The following is a 17,805-nucleotide window of genomic DNA, read 5'->3' on the forward strand; positions in this document are numbered from 1 at the left end:
AATTGCACAGTAATAGCCTCCCTTTGCCCATATAAAGGGGCTACTATTCTACTTGCCTCCCAGAATTGAGGCAGAGACAGTACTTTCAGAGCTTGGCACTATGTCTGGCCCCATACTCCTTAAACAGGACTGTTTCTGGTTACTGAAATTTAATAGTAACTGCTTCCAGCCACCAACCCCAGGTTTTACTAAATTCAACTCCCTGGAGTCTGAGTCTATCATCTGGGGAGGTCAGTTAACAACCAGGCAAGCAGAGAACCCTCAACTTCACACCCTATAGATAGGATCTTGCTTTAGAACAGATAAGAAAATGGGAGATGGGGCCAACTCCTCTTTCTCTGCCATCCCAGCTCACTCAGAATCCTTGTGAAAATAGATTACACCTCACTTTTCATACCACATACAAAATCACCAACTGGGTGCTGCAAAAAGCTTTATTTCCATTTGGTCCAAGGCTTGGGAGAGGACTCCAGGATGGTTAAAAAGCTGCCTAGTGGCTGGAGGGAGAGGCTCAGGCAGAAGCCCTGACACTTTGAGAGGGGCTCCTCAGAGGTCGCTGGGCTTGGCAGGCTCCTAGTCGTGCTTGAGAGTGAGCCTTTCGAAGAGATACTCGCCCACCCCAGCCTGGGGGCTGGCCAGCCTGCGGAGGTTGGTCAGGTGGTCACCCATCTTCTTGATGAGTTTCACTTCCTCATCCAGGAAGTGATTCTCCAGGAAGTCACAGAGCTGAGGGAGAGAAGACAAATTAGAAATCCAAACCTTGGAAAAGAGAGAGGCAAGGCTGCCACTTACAATAGTGTGACAAATGTAGAGAAAGGCTCAGATGGGTAGCTATAGATGAAGTGGGTACTTACATGGGGGTCTGTGCGGGTAGAAGCCAGAGCATGAAGATCCAGAAGATCTTGGTTCAGGCTCTTCTCCAGGGCCATGGCGGCTTCCATTGCGTCCCGGGTTGTACCCCACTCATCTTGAGATGGCTTCTATACAGAAAGAAGATAAAAAAGCTCAGAACATACGTCCTGCAAAGGACTAAAACGTTATTTCCCAGCAGCAGTCGGGGGATCAGGGCTAGTGAGAGGGTTTACGTTTACCGCTACCGCTCTGCCCCCAATTCCCCGTCTGCTACAACTACACGTTCCAGGACAACAAGGAGAAGTCTGGGCAGCCGCAAGCTGGGGGCACTACTTGCGCCTCCATTTCCAGCCATAAGAACCCGCACAGGACCGAACTCGATCTCCCAGAAGCCTAGGCGACACCTAAGCGGCTTAGGTGAAGACGCCTCGCGCGCACGCCCTGCTGGGAAGTGTAGTCCGCTACCCTCACAATACTGACCTGCACGTCCTGGAAGAGAGCGCGCCCGCCACGCTGGTTTTGCATCTTCAAGAGACGCTCGGCGCCCTCGCGCTTCTCCTCAGCCAATTCGCGGAAGAAGTGGCCCACGCCTTCCAGAGCCACATCGTCGCGATCGAAATAGTAGCCCTGCGGGAATAAATGGAGGGAACAATGGTTAGCGGGAGGCGAGGTCAGGCGTGCGGACTCGGCCCTGATCCCCCGGCTGGACAAAGAAAGCCGCGCGTGCGCAGAGGGCCAGAGCTGCGCAATAGGGGGAATTTGGGCCTCGGGCGTCCCGAGGACTCACCAGAGAGAGGTAGGTGTAGGAGGCCCGCAGATGCAAATTGACCAGGCGGTTGACGGCTGCCTCCACATCGGTGGAATAATTCTGACGAATCTGGGAGCTCATGGTTGCTCGGCAGTAAGGTGCTAACCACAAAAAACGGTGTTAGCTGGCTCCAGTAGCAGGAGATGGCAGAGATCTTCTCTTGGTTCGGAGATCTTGGTCCCGGAGATTGCAAGTGGAGAAATCAGAGAGCAGTTTGAGGTTGGAAGAAAGGGAGTCCTCGGGTCTGTTCCGTCCAAACACTGTTGAAGCAAGACACAGAGCCACGAGACCGCCCAACGCGCTGCGATCCGATGAAACAACGGCGGCTGCTTTTATAGCGCGCGGATCCTCGGGGGCGGGGCGTTCAGAGCGAGCGGTCGGCCAATCAGCGGTGGGGGGAGGCGAGGCCCGAAGGCCGTGCCTGACCAATCCCGGGCAGTTACGAGTCTCAGCCCCCCTACCCCGAAGTGGGCAAGTCACGCGCCTGTAGCTCGAGTCTGTTATGAAATGTGGAATGCGGGGTGGGGGCTCTTGGGCCGATTCTGGAAAGTCGAGGGTTTGGGGTGGGGGGTTCTCTCTAGGAGGCGAGAGATTTATGGGACCACTGAAAACCCTGGGAAGTGATGGCCCTGGGGACTTGGGGGTGTCTCAGGAAAGTAAGATTATAAGGTTGTAAATTCCGAGAGCATGGATTCTTCTAGAGCCTTGGGTGTGTGGGGGGTATCTCAGAGGTGTGGAGAGGACCTCTAGTCGCCTGGGGTTTGCTCTGCGAGATGTCTCCGGATCATTGTTAAGTTTGGAAGACTGTGAGATGGTATTTCTGGAACCCTGGGGATCTCTTTGGGAGATTAGGGGGAGGGAGACTGGAGCCCTGGGGTTTACACAGATGTGGGGTTTCATGATGGAAAGTCCATATTTTTCTGGAGCCCTCCCCCGGGAGATCGTTAGGCCCTTGAGATGATCTGTAAGATGGAAAAGGTAGTTTTAAAGCCTTGGAGTTCATGGTGGCATTGTATTTGGAAATTTAGTAGGGGCATTTTAAGAGGCAGGGCAGCTCGTGGAACCCTGGACAGCCCTTTGAAGCCTCCAGCGATTGGCTGGGCCTTTGGGGATACCTTGGAGCTCTTTGAGGGGCCCAGTATTTTTCTGGGAGCAGAGATGAGGAGGAATCAAATGACTATCTAGAGCTCTGAGGTCTCTCTCTGGGACTGCATTTACTGGGGGCTGTTTAGGGTTAGGAGGCAACTGAAGAGACTCTGGAGAACTGTCCGCCTCCGAAAAAGAAAGAAAGAGACTATGGGAATTCTCCTCGCCTTCAAGCTCACAAAGTGAAGCTCTGTGTCATGGAGAAACAAGGAGAGTCTGGGGACCTAGGGATGGGATGTGTGTCTTCAGTGCATTTTTAAAGTGTGCCGGGTCCCTGTTGATGTCTGGGAGACAGAGCTGGCTCAAGTCAGGACCCTGCCCTCGAGAAGCTCGCAGTCGTGGCAGGGAAGGAAGACCCAACAATGACAGGACCTTGGCTCTACTGAAGTGCCCTAATGGCGGCAGCTCACTTGCTTGGTGGGGAGCTGAAGCCACTGGGGTGTGGGGCAAGAGGTGAAGGCCTGCGGCCGAGGGGCCTCTCCAAACAGCCCAGGTCAGTTGGCCCCTGACCAAATGGATCTGCAGCAGGGGCCAGGTTGGTAGTTGGGGTCCTTGAGGGGCGTCCGAGCCGGCCGCCAGGGCAGCAGCTGTGCTGAGTCATGCTGAGCTCAGCACAGGAAGGGGCTCCGGAGAGGGAGGGGGCGGGGCAGCTCCCTGACATCATCCCCTTGGGCCCTGCTCAGACTCCTTTAGGCGGGACCCTCAGCACTAGGCCTGGCTCAGACCCAAGTTGGCCCCCTCAGGCAAGGTGTCGCCTTGTTGGAAACCCGCTGTGTGCTTTGTCTCTCGGTGTTACCATCTTTTTAGTTTCTTTTTTCCCTGAGATCCTGCCTGTGGTCATACTGTCCCCTTTTTGGGTGGTGGCTCAGTCTCCCCCCATTGCCTTTCTGCTCTTGTATCTCCCGACTTGGCATCTCTGGGGAGTCCACGGGGGAGGGGCAGCTGCCTGGGGCCCTAGTTACTCATTCACCAAATTTCAAACCTCAGCCTAAAGACCTTTAGCCTCAGGCAGGCCCCACCTGTGGAGAGGGGACTTGGAACAGCCCACAGGGTGGCAGGAGAGCAGGGGCTGAGATAAAGATGAGCTGAAGAAGATAGAAACACAGGGTGGGAGCCAGGCACGGTGGCTCAGGCCTGTAATCCTAGCACTCTGGGAGGCCGAGGCGAGGCGGGAGGATCGCTCAAGATCAGGAGTTCGAGAACAACCTGAGCAAGAGTGAGACCCCCGTCTCTACTAAAAATAGAAATTAGCTGGACAACTGAAAATATATAGAAAAAATTAGCCGGGCATGGTGGCGCATGCCTGTAGTCCCAGCTACCTGGGAGGCTGAGGCAGGAGGATCGCTTGAATCCAGGAGTTTGAGGTTGCTGTGAGCTAGGCTGATGCCATGGCACTCACTCTAGCCCGGGCAAAAGAGTGAGACTCTGTCTCAAAAAAAAAAGAAAGAAAGAAAAAGAAACATGGAATGGGGACACAGAGACCCAGAGGGGAGATACTTTCAGGACACAGAGACTCAAGAGAGGGAACAAGGATACTGTGACACTCCTCGAGTGACATCATTTTCTATGCTCCCTTCTCTCCTGATTCCCATCTGCGTCTAAATTCACAGGGGCCTCTCTCTGGGCTCAGCATGTTCCTTCCCCAGGCCAGCCCCTCCCCCCAGCCCGTGAGTGGCGAGACAGGTCCCTTTCTCTGCAGCCATTCCCCCAACCCTGCCCCCAAGCCTGGGCCTCTCCACTGGACCCTCTCCACAGCCTCCTCTCAGCCTCCCAACCTCCAGTGATGTCCTCACCCTGGTCCAGAGGCCTCCCCTGCTCCCCTAATCCTCCCCCACCCGCTCTCTGCCATTCTCCATCCCAGTACACATGTGCTCCCTGTGGTCCCATAGGCACCAGCTTTCCAGGCCCTGGTCCCCTCGGCCCAGGAGGCCTGCTCTGCAGCCTGTCCGTGTGCTTTCCCACACACCCCCACCCACCTCCAGCTTGCTCAGACCTTGCCCAGAGCTGCCTGACTTGGCCCACAGTCATCCTTGGCTGCGACAGATGTGACAGCCAGTCGGCCTCCTTGCCCCACGGAGGCAGGGCTGGGACTCACTAACCACACGGCACAGGGAACCCTCAGGAAAAGTTGTCGAGGGAGTGGACAGAGCTTCAAGTCCCTGCATAGCCGCCTCACGGGTGACCAGACAGTGGCCTGGTGCAGCTGGGGTGGGCAGGCCAAGTCACCCCAGGACATCGGGCCCAGTGACTCCAACTCTTGAAGTGTGGCCCGAAGGAGATTTATTACTCCCTTCAAGACCACTCTTCCCACCCCCCCCAATAATTACAAAAGTAAGAAAAATGCCCATGTCCCCCAGTCCCCACCCCTCCCAGAAAAATGCTATAATTTATGCAGAAAAAACACAGTCCAAGGCAGCAGGGGGCCTCAGCCCATCTTCTTCCAGATGGTGAGCGAGGCGGTGAGCACTCCGGCCACAAAGATGGTCACTGTTTGCCACGTCGGGGTTCCAAAGTAGGAGAGAAGGCCGTCCTGCGGACAGGGACATCAGTCACTTCAGCAGCTTGGCCAGGGGCAGCCCCTGGGTCAGCCCACAAGGGATCAGGGAGGGAGAGGTCAGAGGGCAGGAGTTGGGGCAAGGGCCTAAGATGAATGGGTAGTAAAGAATTGGGGTCAATGAACTTGAGGGATTCCAGAGGAAGTGGAGACACCAGGGAGGGCAGATGGCACTAATCAAGTCAGGGGTCACAAGAAGGTCAGAGGTCACCACCAGGAGGCCAGCAGGTACTACATGAATCTGATTGATGGGACAAGTAAGGAAACATTACAGACTACAGCTGATGATCTGAAAATGGGGAGAGGGCACCTCTGTGGTGCGGGAAGGCCCAGTGGGGTCCCAGGTGGGGTGGGGCTGGGTTGCGGGGTCTCACCCAACCACCCTGGTCTTGGATCCAGCCCAGCAGCCGCTCTCGGAGGAAGTCCATCGTCCAGCCCATAATGGTTCTGATCAGCTCGGGCACCTTGGTGCACAGGGCCTGCAGGGAGCAGGATGGGCATAAGAGACAGCCCTGTCCCCACTGCCTGGAGACAGTGGCCTCAAGCCTTTTCTCTCAGTTCTTTGCCTTAATTTGCAGTTTCTTTTCCAGCCGTAGTCAGAGTCAGCTTCAGAAACTTAAACTAGATCCCATCACTGTCACCTGCCCTGCTCAGGAGCCTTCTGTGGCTCCCAGTGTCCCCAGGATAAAGACCTAGAAGCACAGCATGCCCATAAGGCCCTGCGTGAAGGCCATGACCTGACCTCATTCTACCTTTCCGCTCCTTTCTGGACCTCATTGACCTTCCATTTTCTTACTCCCACCAAACTCTTCCCTGCCAGTGGGACCTGTTTAGGCGCTGATCCCTCTGCCTCAACAGTCCTCAACCAAGCAAAGTCTCACTCGCCTCACAAAGCTCAGGTCAAACGTCACTGCCCCGGGAGGGCTTTCTAGCCCAGGTAAGACCACCTGTGCCCGGACCCATGAGGTGTTCTCCCAACACCCAGAGCGTCCCCTCCCAGCCATAAGTGGCGGCTGCTTCTCCCCTGGCGTCCCCAGCTCCGTGTGCAGCGCCACCATCACCCTGACTGCTGTGCCCCTCACATCCCACATTGCAGCCCCATCAGCTCCATCTTGAAATCACATCAAGAAATGGCCGTTCCCACCTCCGCTGTTACCAGCTGGGTGGGTCCAGGCCTGTCACCTTTCGCCAGGACAGTTACACGCACCACCTCACCAGCATCCCTGCCTCTGCCCTTGCACCCCCTATTATCCCCCGTCCACCAAAGACAGCCGGGATAATTTGGACATGCCTCCCCTCAACATTGTATTATGCAAATCTTCATTAAGAAATGTTAAAAGAGTTTCAGTTAATGGCCATATAGCCCCACAACCTAGGTTCTACAGTTATCATTTTGCTATACAGACAGTCCTCGACTTCTGATTAATGATTTTGTGACTTTACCATGGGTTTGTCAGGATACTAAATGCATTTTTGACTTATAATATTTTCACGTATAACGGGTTTACGGGGATGCGGCGCCACAGTAAGTCGAGGAGCATCTGTACTTGCTAGAATAATCACTTCAATTTATAAATCACCTTGTTCCCTTATTTAAAACCAAACAATCACTCTCGTCTCACTCAAAGTAAAGCTAAAGTCTTTATAACGGCCCGTAAGACCCCACACAATCTACTCCTGCCAAACTCTGAGCCCACTTCCCACCGCTCCCCCTGCTCACTGTTCCGTCCGCACCAGTCTCCTCACCACCCTCGACACGCCAGGCTCTGTCCTACCCCAAGACGTGCTGTCCCCTCCACCAGATCCCTCTTCCCCCTGATCATTACATTTCATTGCACCCTTCTTGTCCTTCCAACTTTGGCTTTAATGTCACCTGCTCTTAGAAGTCTTCCTGGCCACTGTGCTCAACCACATCAGCCTATTTCACTCGACATGAGTTCTGCAAGAGCAGGGACCTAGCCTGCTTCATTCAGTGCTGTGTCCCAGGTGCTGAGTACCAGCTTGGCATGTAGTAGGCCCAATAAATGTTTGTTGAATGAATAAATGAAGGCAGAGACACCCAGTCCACAACTGTCTCTCTCTATTCCCTCTGTGGTCACTGGGCCACTGTAGGGCCTGATCCCACGGTCCCCAGGTGCTCACAGGTCTGAGGGGGGCACCCCTGAGCTCCCTGCCGGCAGCTGCCCACCTTGAGCACCAGTTTGCTGGCGAAGTAGAAAAGGGCGACAACCCGGCCCCAGTTGAAGTTGCCGTCAGAAAACATGTCAGCTGCCACTCGGAAAAAGACCTCACGGGGGGAGTCTGTGTCCACAGCAGCAATCATTCTGCAAGAAAGGGGAGAATCGAGGCTGGGGGGAGGAGCAGGCAGAGGGCTGCGATTCTGGCATCTACCTCCTATTAAACATAAGGAAACTGAGGCCCAAGCCAGGCTGCAGTGAAAAGCAACAGGCCCACGTGGGACAGGGGAAGGGGACAAATGAACAGTTAGTACTTGTAAGGTGGAAAAAATCACTCCCTGAAGGAGGGTTTCAAGATCCTGGGGGAAGGGAGGGCTGGGAGTCCGGAATGCTTGAGCTGAGAGGTGGGGCTCAGACTCCTAGTTCTTAGGGGAGAGCTGTGTGTGGCTGGGACCGCTGCGTTCTGAAGGAGGAGACCAGTGTCTGGACTTCCGGGTCCCCGGGGGCCACACCTCTGCAGCTCCATGTTACTGTCCAGTTCATCCCCGATGCGCTTGAGACACTCGCTCAGCTTCTTGGTGGATGCATCCTGGGGCGTCGGCTCCAGACCCAGCTCGGGTGCTTCCCCCCCCATTCGCCCTGCTCGATCCTGGATGAAACTAGAATGGGAATGGAGTGGGGGTGCAGAATCAGAATGGGGTGTCACTCCTCAAATCCGTTGCACAATAATCAGACCTCAAACTCACCCCTGAAGCAAAAGGGCCCCTGTCTTCATGATCTGCTCAGAGCTGGTGGGCCCTAGAGGAGAAAGGAAGGGAAGAGGTGCCTGGACTATTGGGTTCTAGGGGGTCAGGGGACTGTGGAGGCTCATGGTCCCCGAGGGAGGACAGAGCTAGGGGCCCTGGACTCCTGAGTCCCTGGTAGATAAAGTGGCTGAGAACCCAGGCAACTGAGTCCCTGATGGAGAACGGCCAGGAGCCTGGGCCTGAATCCTACGTTCTTCCAGGACGGGAGGCTGGGGGAACACTTAAAGCATCGAGACCCCTGGCCTGAGGGGGCAGAGACGAGACCCGCCCCTCCCACCAGGGCCAGAGGCAGGAAGTGGTGCGGGCGACAAGCCCGGGCCTGCCCGGGGGCTTGGTTTCTGAGATCCCGAGGTTCTCAGGGGTCCGAGAGTGCTAGGCAGGCAGGAATCGGGGCGCGGAGACCAGAGAGCCGGGAACCTCCGAGGAAGGAGGTGGCTGGAGGCTGGCAGCGCCCTATCCGTGAGTTTCTGTCCCGGAGTGTTTGGAGATCGCACAGCCCCAGGCCGGCAGGAGGGATCCTGGGGCCGGCCGGCGAGGGGGCTCGCCCGCCTCCCGCCCGTCTGCCTCCCGCCTCACCCCCGCCTCTGGGCTGCTCCCCGGACCCGTCCATCACCGCTGCTCCCGCCGCCGCCTCTCGCCGGCTCCGCGCGGGCGGCCGCAGCGCGCCCCCGGTCACGTGAGCACCCCGCCGAACGTGCGCCCTCACGTGGCCGCCCCGCAAAATGGCGGCCGCGGGCTGCTGCCCCGCAGGGCCATCGGGTCACGTGACTGTGCCTGCACCCTGGGGAGGCTTGGCTTCCGTCACGTGACCACCCAATCAGCGCCTCCCTTTAAGTGGCGGCCAACCCGCCGCCCGTTCGATCGCAGCTGTGACTTTCATTCATTCATTCGTGCACAGTTTTCAGAAGTTTGGGGCAGGATTTGAGCCCTCCCTAGCTCAGAAGGAACAGCGAGTGCAAAGGCTTAGAGGCCCAAAATACCGTGTTCCCAGGAAGGACGTTTTAGATAACTAAAGCCTGTGAGTGTTTGTGTGCGTGTGAGTGAAAATAAAAGGAATATGAAATTTGAAAAGTGGCAGAAACTTATCAGTGGTGATACAATGGCAGGGTATGGACAGGGAGCGGCCACTAGCGAGGTTCCTGGGGTGCCCCAAATATACCATATCTTGATCTAAGTGATGGTTGTACGGGTATACAGATTTTAAAATTTCATTGAGCTGTATACATAAGACTTGTGCACTTTGCTGTATGTAAATTATTATATCACACGTTAAAAAGAAAATAATAGTAAGTAAAGGGAACTAAGATTAGAAAAGTGGGCTAGGGTCAGACGATGAACGGTTTGGGCACATCGAAGAAGAGGTTTCCTCTACGGTCCCAAGGGTAGCTGGGAGCCATGGGAAAGTTTTGAGCAGGCAAAGGAGTCAGACCTGGGTGTCAGGAAGATCTCTTAGACTGGGTCCTCTGCTGAAAGAGCTCTCATAGCATCCAGGATTTATAATGCTTTTCTCACAACTATAATTAATTATGTGTGCGATGTTTCAGTTTGACGTTGGTCTTTTTTGTCTACCCAAAATTTCCATGAAGGTTGGGATTGTGTTAATTTATCCTCAATTCTCCCAGAAACTAGCACACTGCCAGATTCATAGTTTATGTATTATTTAACAAATGCATCAGGCTGGGCGTGGTAGCTCACACCTGTAATCCCAGCACTTTGGGAAGCCAAGGTGGGAGAATCGCTCAAGGCCAGGAGTTTGAGTCCAGTCTGGGCAACGTAGCCTATCTCTACAAAAACATTTAAAAATGAGCCAGACATGGTGGTGTGCACCTGTAGTCCCAGCTACTTGGGAAGCTAAGGTGAGAGGATTATTTGGTCCCAGGAGTTTGAGGCTACAGTGAGCTATGATCGCACCACTGCACTCCAGGCAGGGCAACAGAGTGAGAACCCGGCTGGGAAAAAAAAAAAAAAACATGATTGAGTGCTGGGTAGCATACAGAAGAAAGACTCTAGAAAACTTCTAAAAGAAGATAGTTGCCCTAGACCTTGAAAGATCAGTTTGATTTGAAAACTGGAGAAAGAGGATAGGTAGTAGTATTCACAAATCTTCTTCCCTCCCTGCCCTTGCCATGGCCTCATCTAGCCATAGCATGAAGAGGCCTCCCTTGTTTCCACTCACCCTCGCTGCTCCTGTACTCCACCACGAGAAGTGCATGCCTCAGGTAGCTGCACCTTCAGCCTGATTCCCAGAATAAAATACTAGAATCAGACCTGAGCCCAAAGTGCATAATCAGCAGCTAACATTTATTGAGAACCTACTGTGTGCAAGGGGCTGTTCATATACCATCTGCAATGGTCTGAATGTACATGTTCCCCCAAATTCTGTTGAAACCTAACCCCCAAGGTGATGGTACTAAGAGGTGGAACCTTTGGGGGGTGATTAAGTCATATAGGTGGAGCCCCCATGAATGGAATCGGTGCATGTATTTTTTTTTTTTTTTTGAGACAGCTCTGTGGCCCAGGCTGGGGTGCAGTGGCATCATGATAGCTCACTGCAACCTCAAACTCCTGGCCTGAAGTGATCCTCCCGCCTCAGCCTCTCAAAGTGCTAGGATTACAGGTGTGAGCCACTGCACCTGGCCAGATCTGTGCACTTATAAAAGAGGCTTGAGGGACCCCCTCCGCCTCTTCTGCCATGTGCAGATGCAGCAATGAAGGGCCAATTTTGAAGCAAAGAGTAAGCCCTCGTCAGACACCAAATTTGCTGGTGCTTTGTTCATGGCCTTCCCAGCCTCCAGTACTGTGAGCGACAAATGTATGCTATTTATGTTAATAAATTACCCAGTCTAAGGTATTTTTTTTTTTTTTAGCTAATTTTTTTTGGGGGGGGTATATATTTTTAGTTGCCCAGATAATTTCTTTCTGTTTTTAGTAGAGACGGGGTCTCGCTCTTGCTCAGGCTGGTCTCGAATTCCTGAGCTCAAACAATCTGCCCGCCTCGGCCTCCCATAAGGTATTTTTCTATAGTGGCTTGAATGGACTAAGACACCATCCCACTTAATCCTCACCAGAGGGTAGTTACTACTAGCCTCTCCCCTTCACTGATGATCAAAGGCAGAGAGAGGCTGGGAGTGTGTAGTCAGGGACACCTCCTACCCACACATTATTGTCTTCCGAAGGTCACATGCGCCATCTGGCTCCAGTGCCCAGTCCTACACTTAACCAGTGTCTGAGACCGTCAATGAAACAAATGCCAAGGAAAGACAGAGCCCTGGCCTGACACCAGCCTTCCCCTGAAGGCTTTAGTTACCATGTATCCCATTTCTGTGCCGGCCACTTTGAGTTGCATTTCTGACACTTTCCTAGGGAAAAGCCTGACCAGTATAATTTGAGAAGAGGCAGTTATAGGCAGGGAAAGCAACAAGAACAAAAGCTGGGTGGCTTTCAGGAACCCAGAAAGAGCATGATTTCCGAGGTGAGAAATCAGGCTATTTTGCAAAAATGACTCCAAGGCAATGAGGGTCAAACCCCAGAAAGGCCATGACAGGGAACGTGGATCTGCTCATACATGTCTGCCCCAGGAGCTTATGGGAAATGTAGTCCTGACAGCACCTTCCTCCACCCCATCATTCCACACAAATTATTTTTCACTTTTTCTTTTCTTTTTTAACTTTTATTTTTTTAAATTGAGATGGGGTCTTGCTATGTTGCCCAGGCTGGTCTCAAACTCCTGGGCTCAAGTGATCCTCCTGCCTCAGCTTCCCAAGTAGCTGGAGCTACAGGCGCATGACACTGTACCAGGCTCACATTGTTTTCTAGTGACCCTTTGATGTGGGCTCTCCAGCTCCTGCCAACCACCACCACCAAGATCTAAGATCTATATAGAAACCATGTCTTTATTTATTCAGGGTATACATCAGAATTTGTCTTGGGGGAAGGTGACTCCAATGGTCTTCCTCACCTCCTCAAGGATGTCAGCCAGGAGCTCACTTTCTGCCAGGGGAATCACAGGACTTTCCTTCAAGCCTGGGGAGAGAGTGTAGTTAGGGACCCCTTCGTACCCACACACCAGAGACCAAAAGAACTACAACTCCCAGAATCCCATGTGGCACAGTAATTCATGGTTGAGGGGGTGGATGTCCCTGGGCATCCTGGGAGATGTAGTTCCAAACAGCTGGTGACTATCTGAGGGGAAGCCCAACATCCCCCTAACTAGGCCTGACCCCTCCCGTGCCCTCCACATCCTTACCCTTTCGCAAACACTCCCGGACGTGCTTGGCCTCATAACACATGCCTGCTGTGTTTCTAAAATTGCTCTCCTTCGGGACTGGGGGCAGCGGGAACTCCTTATGCTCCCCCTGCACCACCAGCTCTGTTGGGCACCAGCAGGGGGAAAGGATCTGGGGGAAGATAAGAAGTGGTTCTGCTGCCCTTGGCCCTGCCCTAGAACATGCTGGGTGATGCTCAGGGGCCTCCCTCTGGCACCCAGTGTGGAAGAGCTTGCTCCCGTCCGTCCCCAGGAAGGTTTGGGCCCTTGCTCCTTCCTGGTTGCTAGGGGTTTGTTCCTTAACAACACTGTTGTCTGTCTGTCTCCCCAGGAGCAAACCTCTCTCCAGCCTGACGCTGAGGACAAGGTGCTTCTTAGATCTAGTGAAGAGGGCTTATCTTTGTGTCTTTGTGACTCCCCTTTTGTTCAGATAATCCAGCACCTTCTTCTCCACTAGGAGACCTGTTCTTTAGCCCCAGAGCCCTGGGAAGCCTAAACCATCATCCCCAAGTCTGAGCTAAAATGGAAATTCAGAGGAGCAGCCCTGACTCCTCATGGGAAACGAGGCCTGAATGACTGAGGTCCGTCCCTTAAAACCCAAGGCCGGGCCCAAAGTCTTCTGCACGCTGGCTGCGAAGAACAGGTCTTCTTTCTAGCAGCAGGACTCCAGGAAGCCCAGTGAAGCTGACCTTTGACACCCAGATCCTGCCTGGGAGCAATTCCAAAGGTCACAACTGCCCACTAAGCATGGTTGCTAATAACTGGCTTCTCCTCAGGCCTAAGGCTATCTGACAGACCAGGAAGGAGCTGGCGGCCCAAACCCCATCCCTTGATTTGTTGTTCAGGAGGATGAAATCTTCAGCAATGGTGTGAAAAATGGCTGGTTTAGCACACGTATAGCTCCAAAAGCCACAATTGGCCCCTTCCCATTGCCAAGGGCCACGATTCCCAGCCCTTGAGCCTGTTGCATCTCACCTGGGCCATGCCCTTGGTACCGCTCACAAAGGCAGTGTTGGAGAGCTGCGCGGTGATGCTGCAGGTGAAGCTGCCGTGGACCCCTCCTGGGTACTGCAGTAGCACAGTGACAGTATCGTCCACACCTGGTGGGAAGTCATGAGTCAGGGAAGGGCTGGGTCTCTGCGGTCAGACTGCAAAGGCCTCCCTCGAATCCTCCCTGTAGAACCTGGGGTGAGAACCCTCACCTCTTGTATGGCAACGAAAAAGAACACAGTGCCACAACAAGGATGAACCTTGAAAACACCATGCTAAGTGACAAAGCCGGACACAAAAGGCCACATATTATATGATCCCATTTCTATGAAATATCCAAAATTGGCAAATCTATAGAGTCAGAAAGAAGATTAGTGGTTGCTTAGGGGTGGGGTGGGGAGGAGAACTGGAGAGTTACAGCTACAGGTGTGGGATTGCTTTTATTTTGTTTTGTTTTTAAAACCAGTCAAATTTATTATTTCTTTGTTTTTGTTTTTTTTTTTTAGTAAAGAAAATGTTCACAGCCGGGCGCGGTGGCTCATGCATGTAATCCTAGCACTCTGGGAGGCCAAGGTGGGAGGATCGCTTGAGTTCAAGAGTTTGAGACCAGTCTGAGCAAGAGCGAGACCCCTGTCTCTACTAAAAATAGAAAAAATTAGCTGGGCATGGTGGCGCATGCCTGTAGTCCCAGCTACTCGGGAGGCTGAGGCAGGCGGATCGCTTGAGTCCAGGAGTTTGAGGTGGCTGTGAGCTAGGCTGACGCCACCGCACTCTAGGCAACAGAGCAAGACTCTGTCTAAAAAAAAAAAAAAAAGTGTAAAATTCAATCTAAAAAAAAAAATTAATTCTAAATCATCTGAATAAAAGCCATTCCATTAATTATACACTTTATTTATTTATTTCTACACTTATCTTTTTTTTAATCACAGCCTTGTTTTCTAATATATACTTAAATGAATGAATTGTATGGTATGTGAATTATATCTCTGGAAAGCTGTTACTAGAGTAAATGAATAAAAAACAAATACATGCCAAAAAAGGGAAAAGAGACCTCATCTTTCTGAGTCTCGGTTTCTTCCTTTGTACAAACCTGTTTTATAGGTATGTGTGAATCAGTTTCCTCATCACTAAAAAGGCATTAATAATAGAGCCTACCTCGTGGTGTTGTTAAACGTATTACATAAAATGATGTAAAATGCATAAAGCACTTAGAAGGCTATTTAGATCACAGTAAGTGATATATAAGTGTTGGTTAAATATTCAGATCGGTTCAATCCAGCATGATTGCTAGTCTAGTCAAGTGCTAGTCTAGTTGTGGAACACCTCAGACATACCATGCACAGAAAAACCTGTTGATCCAGTTATATCGGTTGCAAGTTCTTATCCTGGATCTGCTGTGTGAACCTGGACAAGTCACTTCCCCTTTCTGCACCTCAGTTTCCTCATCTGTAAAATGGAGACACTTCTAATACATCTACCTTGGGAGATCGTACCTATAATAACCTTAATGTAGAATAAGCACTGGAGAAATGGAATCTGTTGTTACAGCTAGCATGGAAATCAGCCAGATATTCCACTGACAGAGTTTTCTTCAAGCCATTGTTTTGTTCTCCTGGTTGTTCATTGTTTCCTGTGGTACTGTTTGCAAAGATGGCCACACTATTGCAAGCCAGCAATGGCATGTTGGAAAATAAAAAGAAAAGAGAAACAAAGATGGGCACAATAGTGCCCCTCATTCCTCTTAGAGTGCCCCTTGGCCCCTTCCATCAAGAAGTACAGTCCGTTTGCCCACTCTTCCCACTCCTGAAATCTGAGCTGGCTATGTGACTTGCAAACATGGTGCAAGCAGAGCCTGGAAAAGTGTTTGCACATCAGGGCCTGCCCTCTTTTTGCTGTACGTGGAATTCTGAGACCATGATATAAATGAACCTCAGCTAGTCAGCTGGAGAGGCCGTATGGAGAAGAACCGGGGCTCCCCACACAATAGCCTACCACCTGCAAGACATCAATGAGGCCATCCTGGACCATCCAGGCCCAGCCAATAGCCAGTTGACTGTAGCTGCAGGCATGAGACCAGCAGAAGAACCACCCAAGCTGAGCTCAGTCCAAATTGCCAACACACAGAATCATAAGCTATTAATAATAAATGATCACTATTTTGTTTTGTTTTGTTTTTAGAGACAGGATCTCACTCTGTCACCCAGGTTGGAGTACAGTGGCTTGATCATAGCTCACTGTAACTTTGAACTCCGGGGCTCAAGTGAATTGATTGCTATTTGGGATAGTCTGTTATGTAGCAAGGGATCACTGAGACAACTTCAAAATATAATAATCATTTATATTTATTAACTGCTTACCATTTGCCTCAACAGTTACTTCATTAACTCCCATGAGAACCCTATAATTGATATTTTACCAGTAAAGTAATATAAGGCTCAGAGATGTTGAGTCTCTTGGCCTAAGAGCAAAGTCCCAGTGCAAAGTGTGCCTGCGCTCTCTACTCTGATCCTCTGACTTCATGGGAAATTCCTCTAGTTGTCTCATCTGATTGTCATGGGCTAGAAGACCTATTCCCAGCTCAGTGCTCCCAGGAAGAGAGATAGTCACTCCTATCACCATCAAATCATCCAGGACAGATGGTACCTGTTTCATGATGCCTTCCTACGGCTGAAATCTTTTCTGGCTTCTGCCCACCAAAGACCATGGAGATGAACTGCATGCAGTAGATGCCGAGGTCCAGCAGGCCACCACCAGCCTGGGCCCAGTCTGTGGCCCGGGGTAGATGGCTTAAGTTACTCCCAAATTCTGCCCGAGCCACCCGGAGGTCCCCCAGAGTTCCCTGGGCCAAAACAGACCTCAGAGCCTCTGAAGCAGGAAAAAATCGTGTCCAGATGGCCTGCAGATCACAGGGGAAAGAAGGCAAGATGTGTAAGGGAAAGAAAGGAGTCAGGACCAGGGAATTAACCAGTTCTTCTCCCTTCTAGGGTCCCAGTCTTTTTTTTTTTTTTTTTTAAGAGACAGGGTCTCATTTGCTGGAGCTAGGGTCCCAATCTTGAAGGGGTACCCACTGCTCCCCAGTCTGTAAACATGATCCATCAGTCCCCAAGTTGTGTCCCTCCTGCCCCTGACTCTCCTGGCCCTTGGCTTTTCTCATCTAAACCATCGCCCCAGTCTTCCCATGTTATGGGCTGAACTGTGTTCATCCTCTCTGCTTGGCAATTCATAAGTTGAAGTCTTAACTCCCCAGTTCCTCCAAAAGTGACTGTATTCGGAGACATGGTTTTTAGAGAGGTAATTATGTTAAAATGAGGTCATTACGGTAGGCTCTAATCCTTGTAAGAAGAGGAAATTAAGACACTGACATGCACAGAGGGAAGACCATGTGAAGACACAGAGAGAAGATGCTTATCAGATGAAATCAACCCTATTAGGGACACCTTGATCTCAGACTTCCCGCCTCCAGAATTGCAAGAAAATACATTTCTGTTGTTTAAGCCACCCAGTCTATAGTACTTTGTTAGGTCAGCTCTAGCAAACTAATTCACCCAGTCTCTTCCTGGCAGTCACCTCCACGTGACCCCAGAGAGCTTTCCTTCTTTTAGATCTGACCCTGTCTCACCCCATGCTCAATATCCTTTCATGGGGGCAGACACAATGGCTCACGCCTGTCATCCCAGCACTTTGGGAGGCCAAGGTGGGATGATCGCTCGAGCCCAGGAGTTTGAGACCAGCCTGGGCAACATATCAAGACCCTGTCTCTACAAAAAATAAGTAACACAGCTAGGAAGTAGAGAATCGGCACCAGGTTTCCTAAGGGTCAAAAACACTGGCTCCTCCGTAATGGATGTTGCCAGGGGATTTAAGAACATCCTGGCCAATGCACTGACCACTAGTTTAGTTTTTGTGGCCATGCTGACTGTCGGCAAACACTTTCTTTGTGTTCCTTACAAAACGTCCACGGGCAACTGTGCTTGGTCATGGCAAGCAGTGCCATTTCGGATGTTGCAAGGGCCCCTCCGCCCTTACCTCCATGAGGAAGAGGTCTCGGGTTCGGGCCTCGGCAATCATCTCGCGAACTTCCGCCGCGTTCACGCCCATGGGCTTCTCGCACAGGACGGCTTTGCCGGCCGCCAGGCACAGCAGCACCGCCGCCTTGTGCTGGGGGTGCTGGGCGCCAATGTAGGCCACCTCTAGGGTGGGAAGAAGGA

At 51.9% G+C, this 17,805-nt stretch overlaps 3 protein-coding genes across 3 annotated transcripts in view; all 3 read right to left on the minus strand.

Moving 5' to 3' along the window:
• Positions 1 to 425: 425 nt before the first annotated feature.
• Positions 426 to 1,964, minus strand: FTL (ferritin, light polypeptide). The gene is made up of 4 exons (XM_012643075.1): positions 1,640 to 1,964; positions 1,333 to 1,479; positions 855 to 980; positions 426 to 726 (listed from the first exon to the last, which is right to left on the minus strand). The coding sequence occupies exons 1-4, from the start codon at positions 1,739 to 1,741 to the stop codon at positions 574 to 576; spliced, it is 528 nt and encodes a 175-aa protein (XP_012498529.1). The 5' UTR covers positions 1,742 to 1,964; the 3' UTR covers positions 426 to 573.
• A 3,105-nt stretch (positions 1,965 to 5,069) lies between these two features.
• BAX (BCL2-associated X protein) lies at positions 5,070 to 9,017 on the minus strand. Its single transcript, XM_012643076.1, has 6 exons — positions 8,920 to 9,017; positions 8,284 to 8,335; positions 8,050 to 8,196; positions 7,549 to 7,684; positions 5,735 to 5,839; positions 5,070 to 5,336 (listed from the first exon to the last, which is right to left on the minus strand). Exons 1-6 carry the CDS (start codon positions 8,951 to 8,953, stop codon positions 5,232 to 5,234), a joined length of 579 nt encoding a protein of 192 aa, XP_012498530.1. The 5' UTR covers positions 8,954 to 9,017; the 3' UTR covers positions 5,070 to 5,231.
• Positions 9,018 to 12,179: 3,162 nt separating this feature from the next.
• Positions 12,180 to 17,805, minus strand: part of DHDH (dihydrodiol dehydrogenase (dimeric)) — a 7,033-nt gene continuing 1,407 nt past the window's right edge. Inside the window, exons 3-7 of the mRNA XM_012643077.1 lie at positions 17,624 to 17,787; positions 16,241 to 16,493; positions 13,583 to 13,707; positions 12,590 to 12,740; positions 12,180 to 12,366 (exon numbers count right to left, since the gene is read on the minus strand). Of these exons, the coding sequence (XP_012498531.1) occupies positions 12,257 to 12,366; positions 12,590 to 12,740; positions 13,583 to 13,707; positions 16,241 to 16,493; positions 17,624 to 17,787 (803 nt within the window). The 3' untranslated portion in view covers positions 12,180 to 12,256. The remainder of the gene's footprint in view (positions 12,367 to 12,589; positions 12,741 to 13,582; positions 13,708 to 16,240; positions 16,494 to 17,623; positions 17,788 to 17,805) is intronic.

This window comes from Propithecus coquereli, unplaced genomic scaffold, assembly GCF_000956105.1.
Source record: "Propithecus coquereli isolate 6110/MARCELLA unplaced genomic scaffold, Pcoq_1.0 Scaffold193, whole genome shotgun sequence".
Taxonomy (NCBI): domain Eukaryota; kingdom Metazoa; phylum Chordata; class Mammalia; order Primates; family Indriidae; genus Propithecus; species Propithecus coquereli.

Bases quoted from the DNA above. Each gene is read 5' to 3' on its own strand.
- FTL (XM_012643075.1), bottom strand. From the start codon at position 1,741: ATGAGCTCCCAGATTCGTCAGAATTATTCCACCGATGTGGAGGCAGCC. The intron at 1,480-1,639 runs GTGAGTCCTCGG...TTATTCCCGCAG, and splicing joins CCTACACCTACCTCTCTCTG to GGCTACTATTTCGATCGCGA. The intron at 981-1,332 runs GTCAGTATTGTG...CTTTCTGTATAG, and splicing joins CTCTCTTCCAGGACGTGCAG to AAGCCATCTCAAGATGAGTG.
- BAX (XM_012643076.1), bottom strand. From the start codon at position 8,953: ATGGACGGGTCCGGGGAGCAGCCCAGAGGCGGGG. The intron at 8,336-8,919 runs GTGAGGCGGGAG...TTTCTCCTCTAG, and splicing joins GGAGCAGCCCAGAGGCGGGG to GGCCCACCAGCTCTGAGCAG. The intron at 5,337-5,734 runs GTGAGACCCCGC...CCCTGTCCGCAG, and splicing joins TCCAAGACCAGGGTGGTTGG to GACGGCCTTCTCTCCTACTT.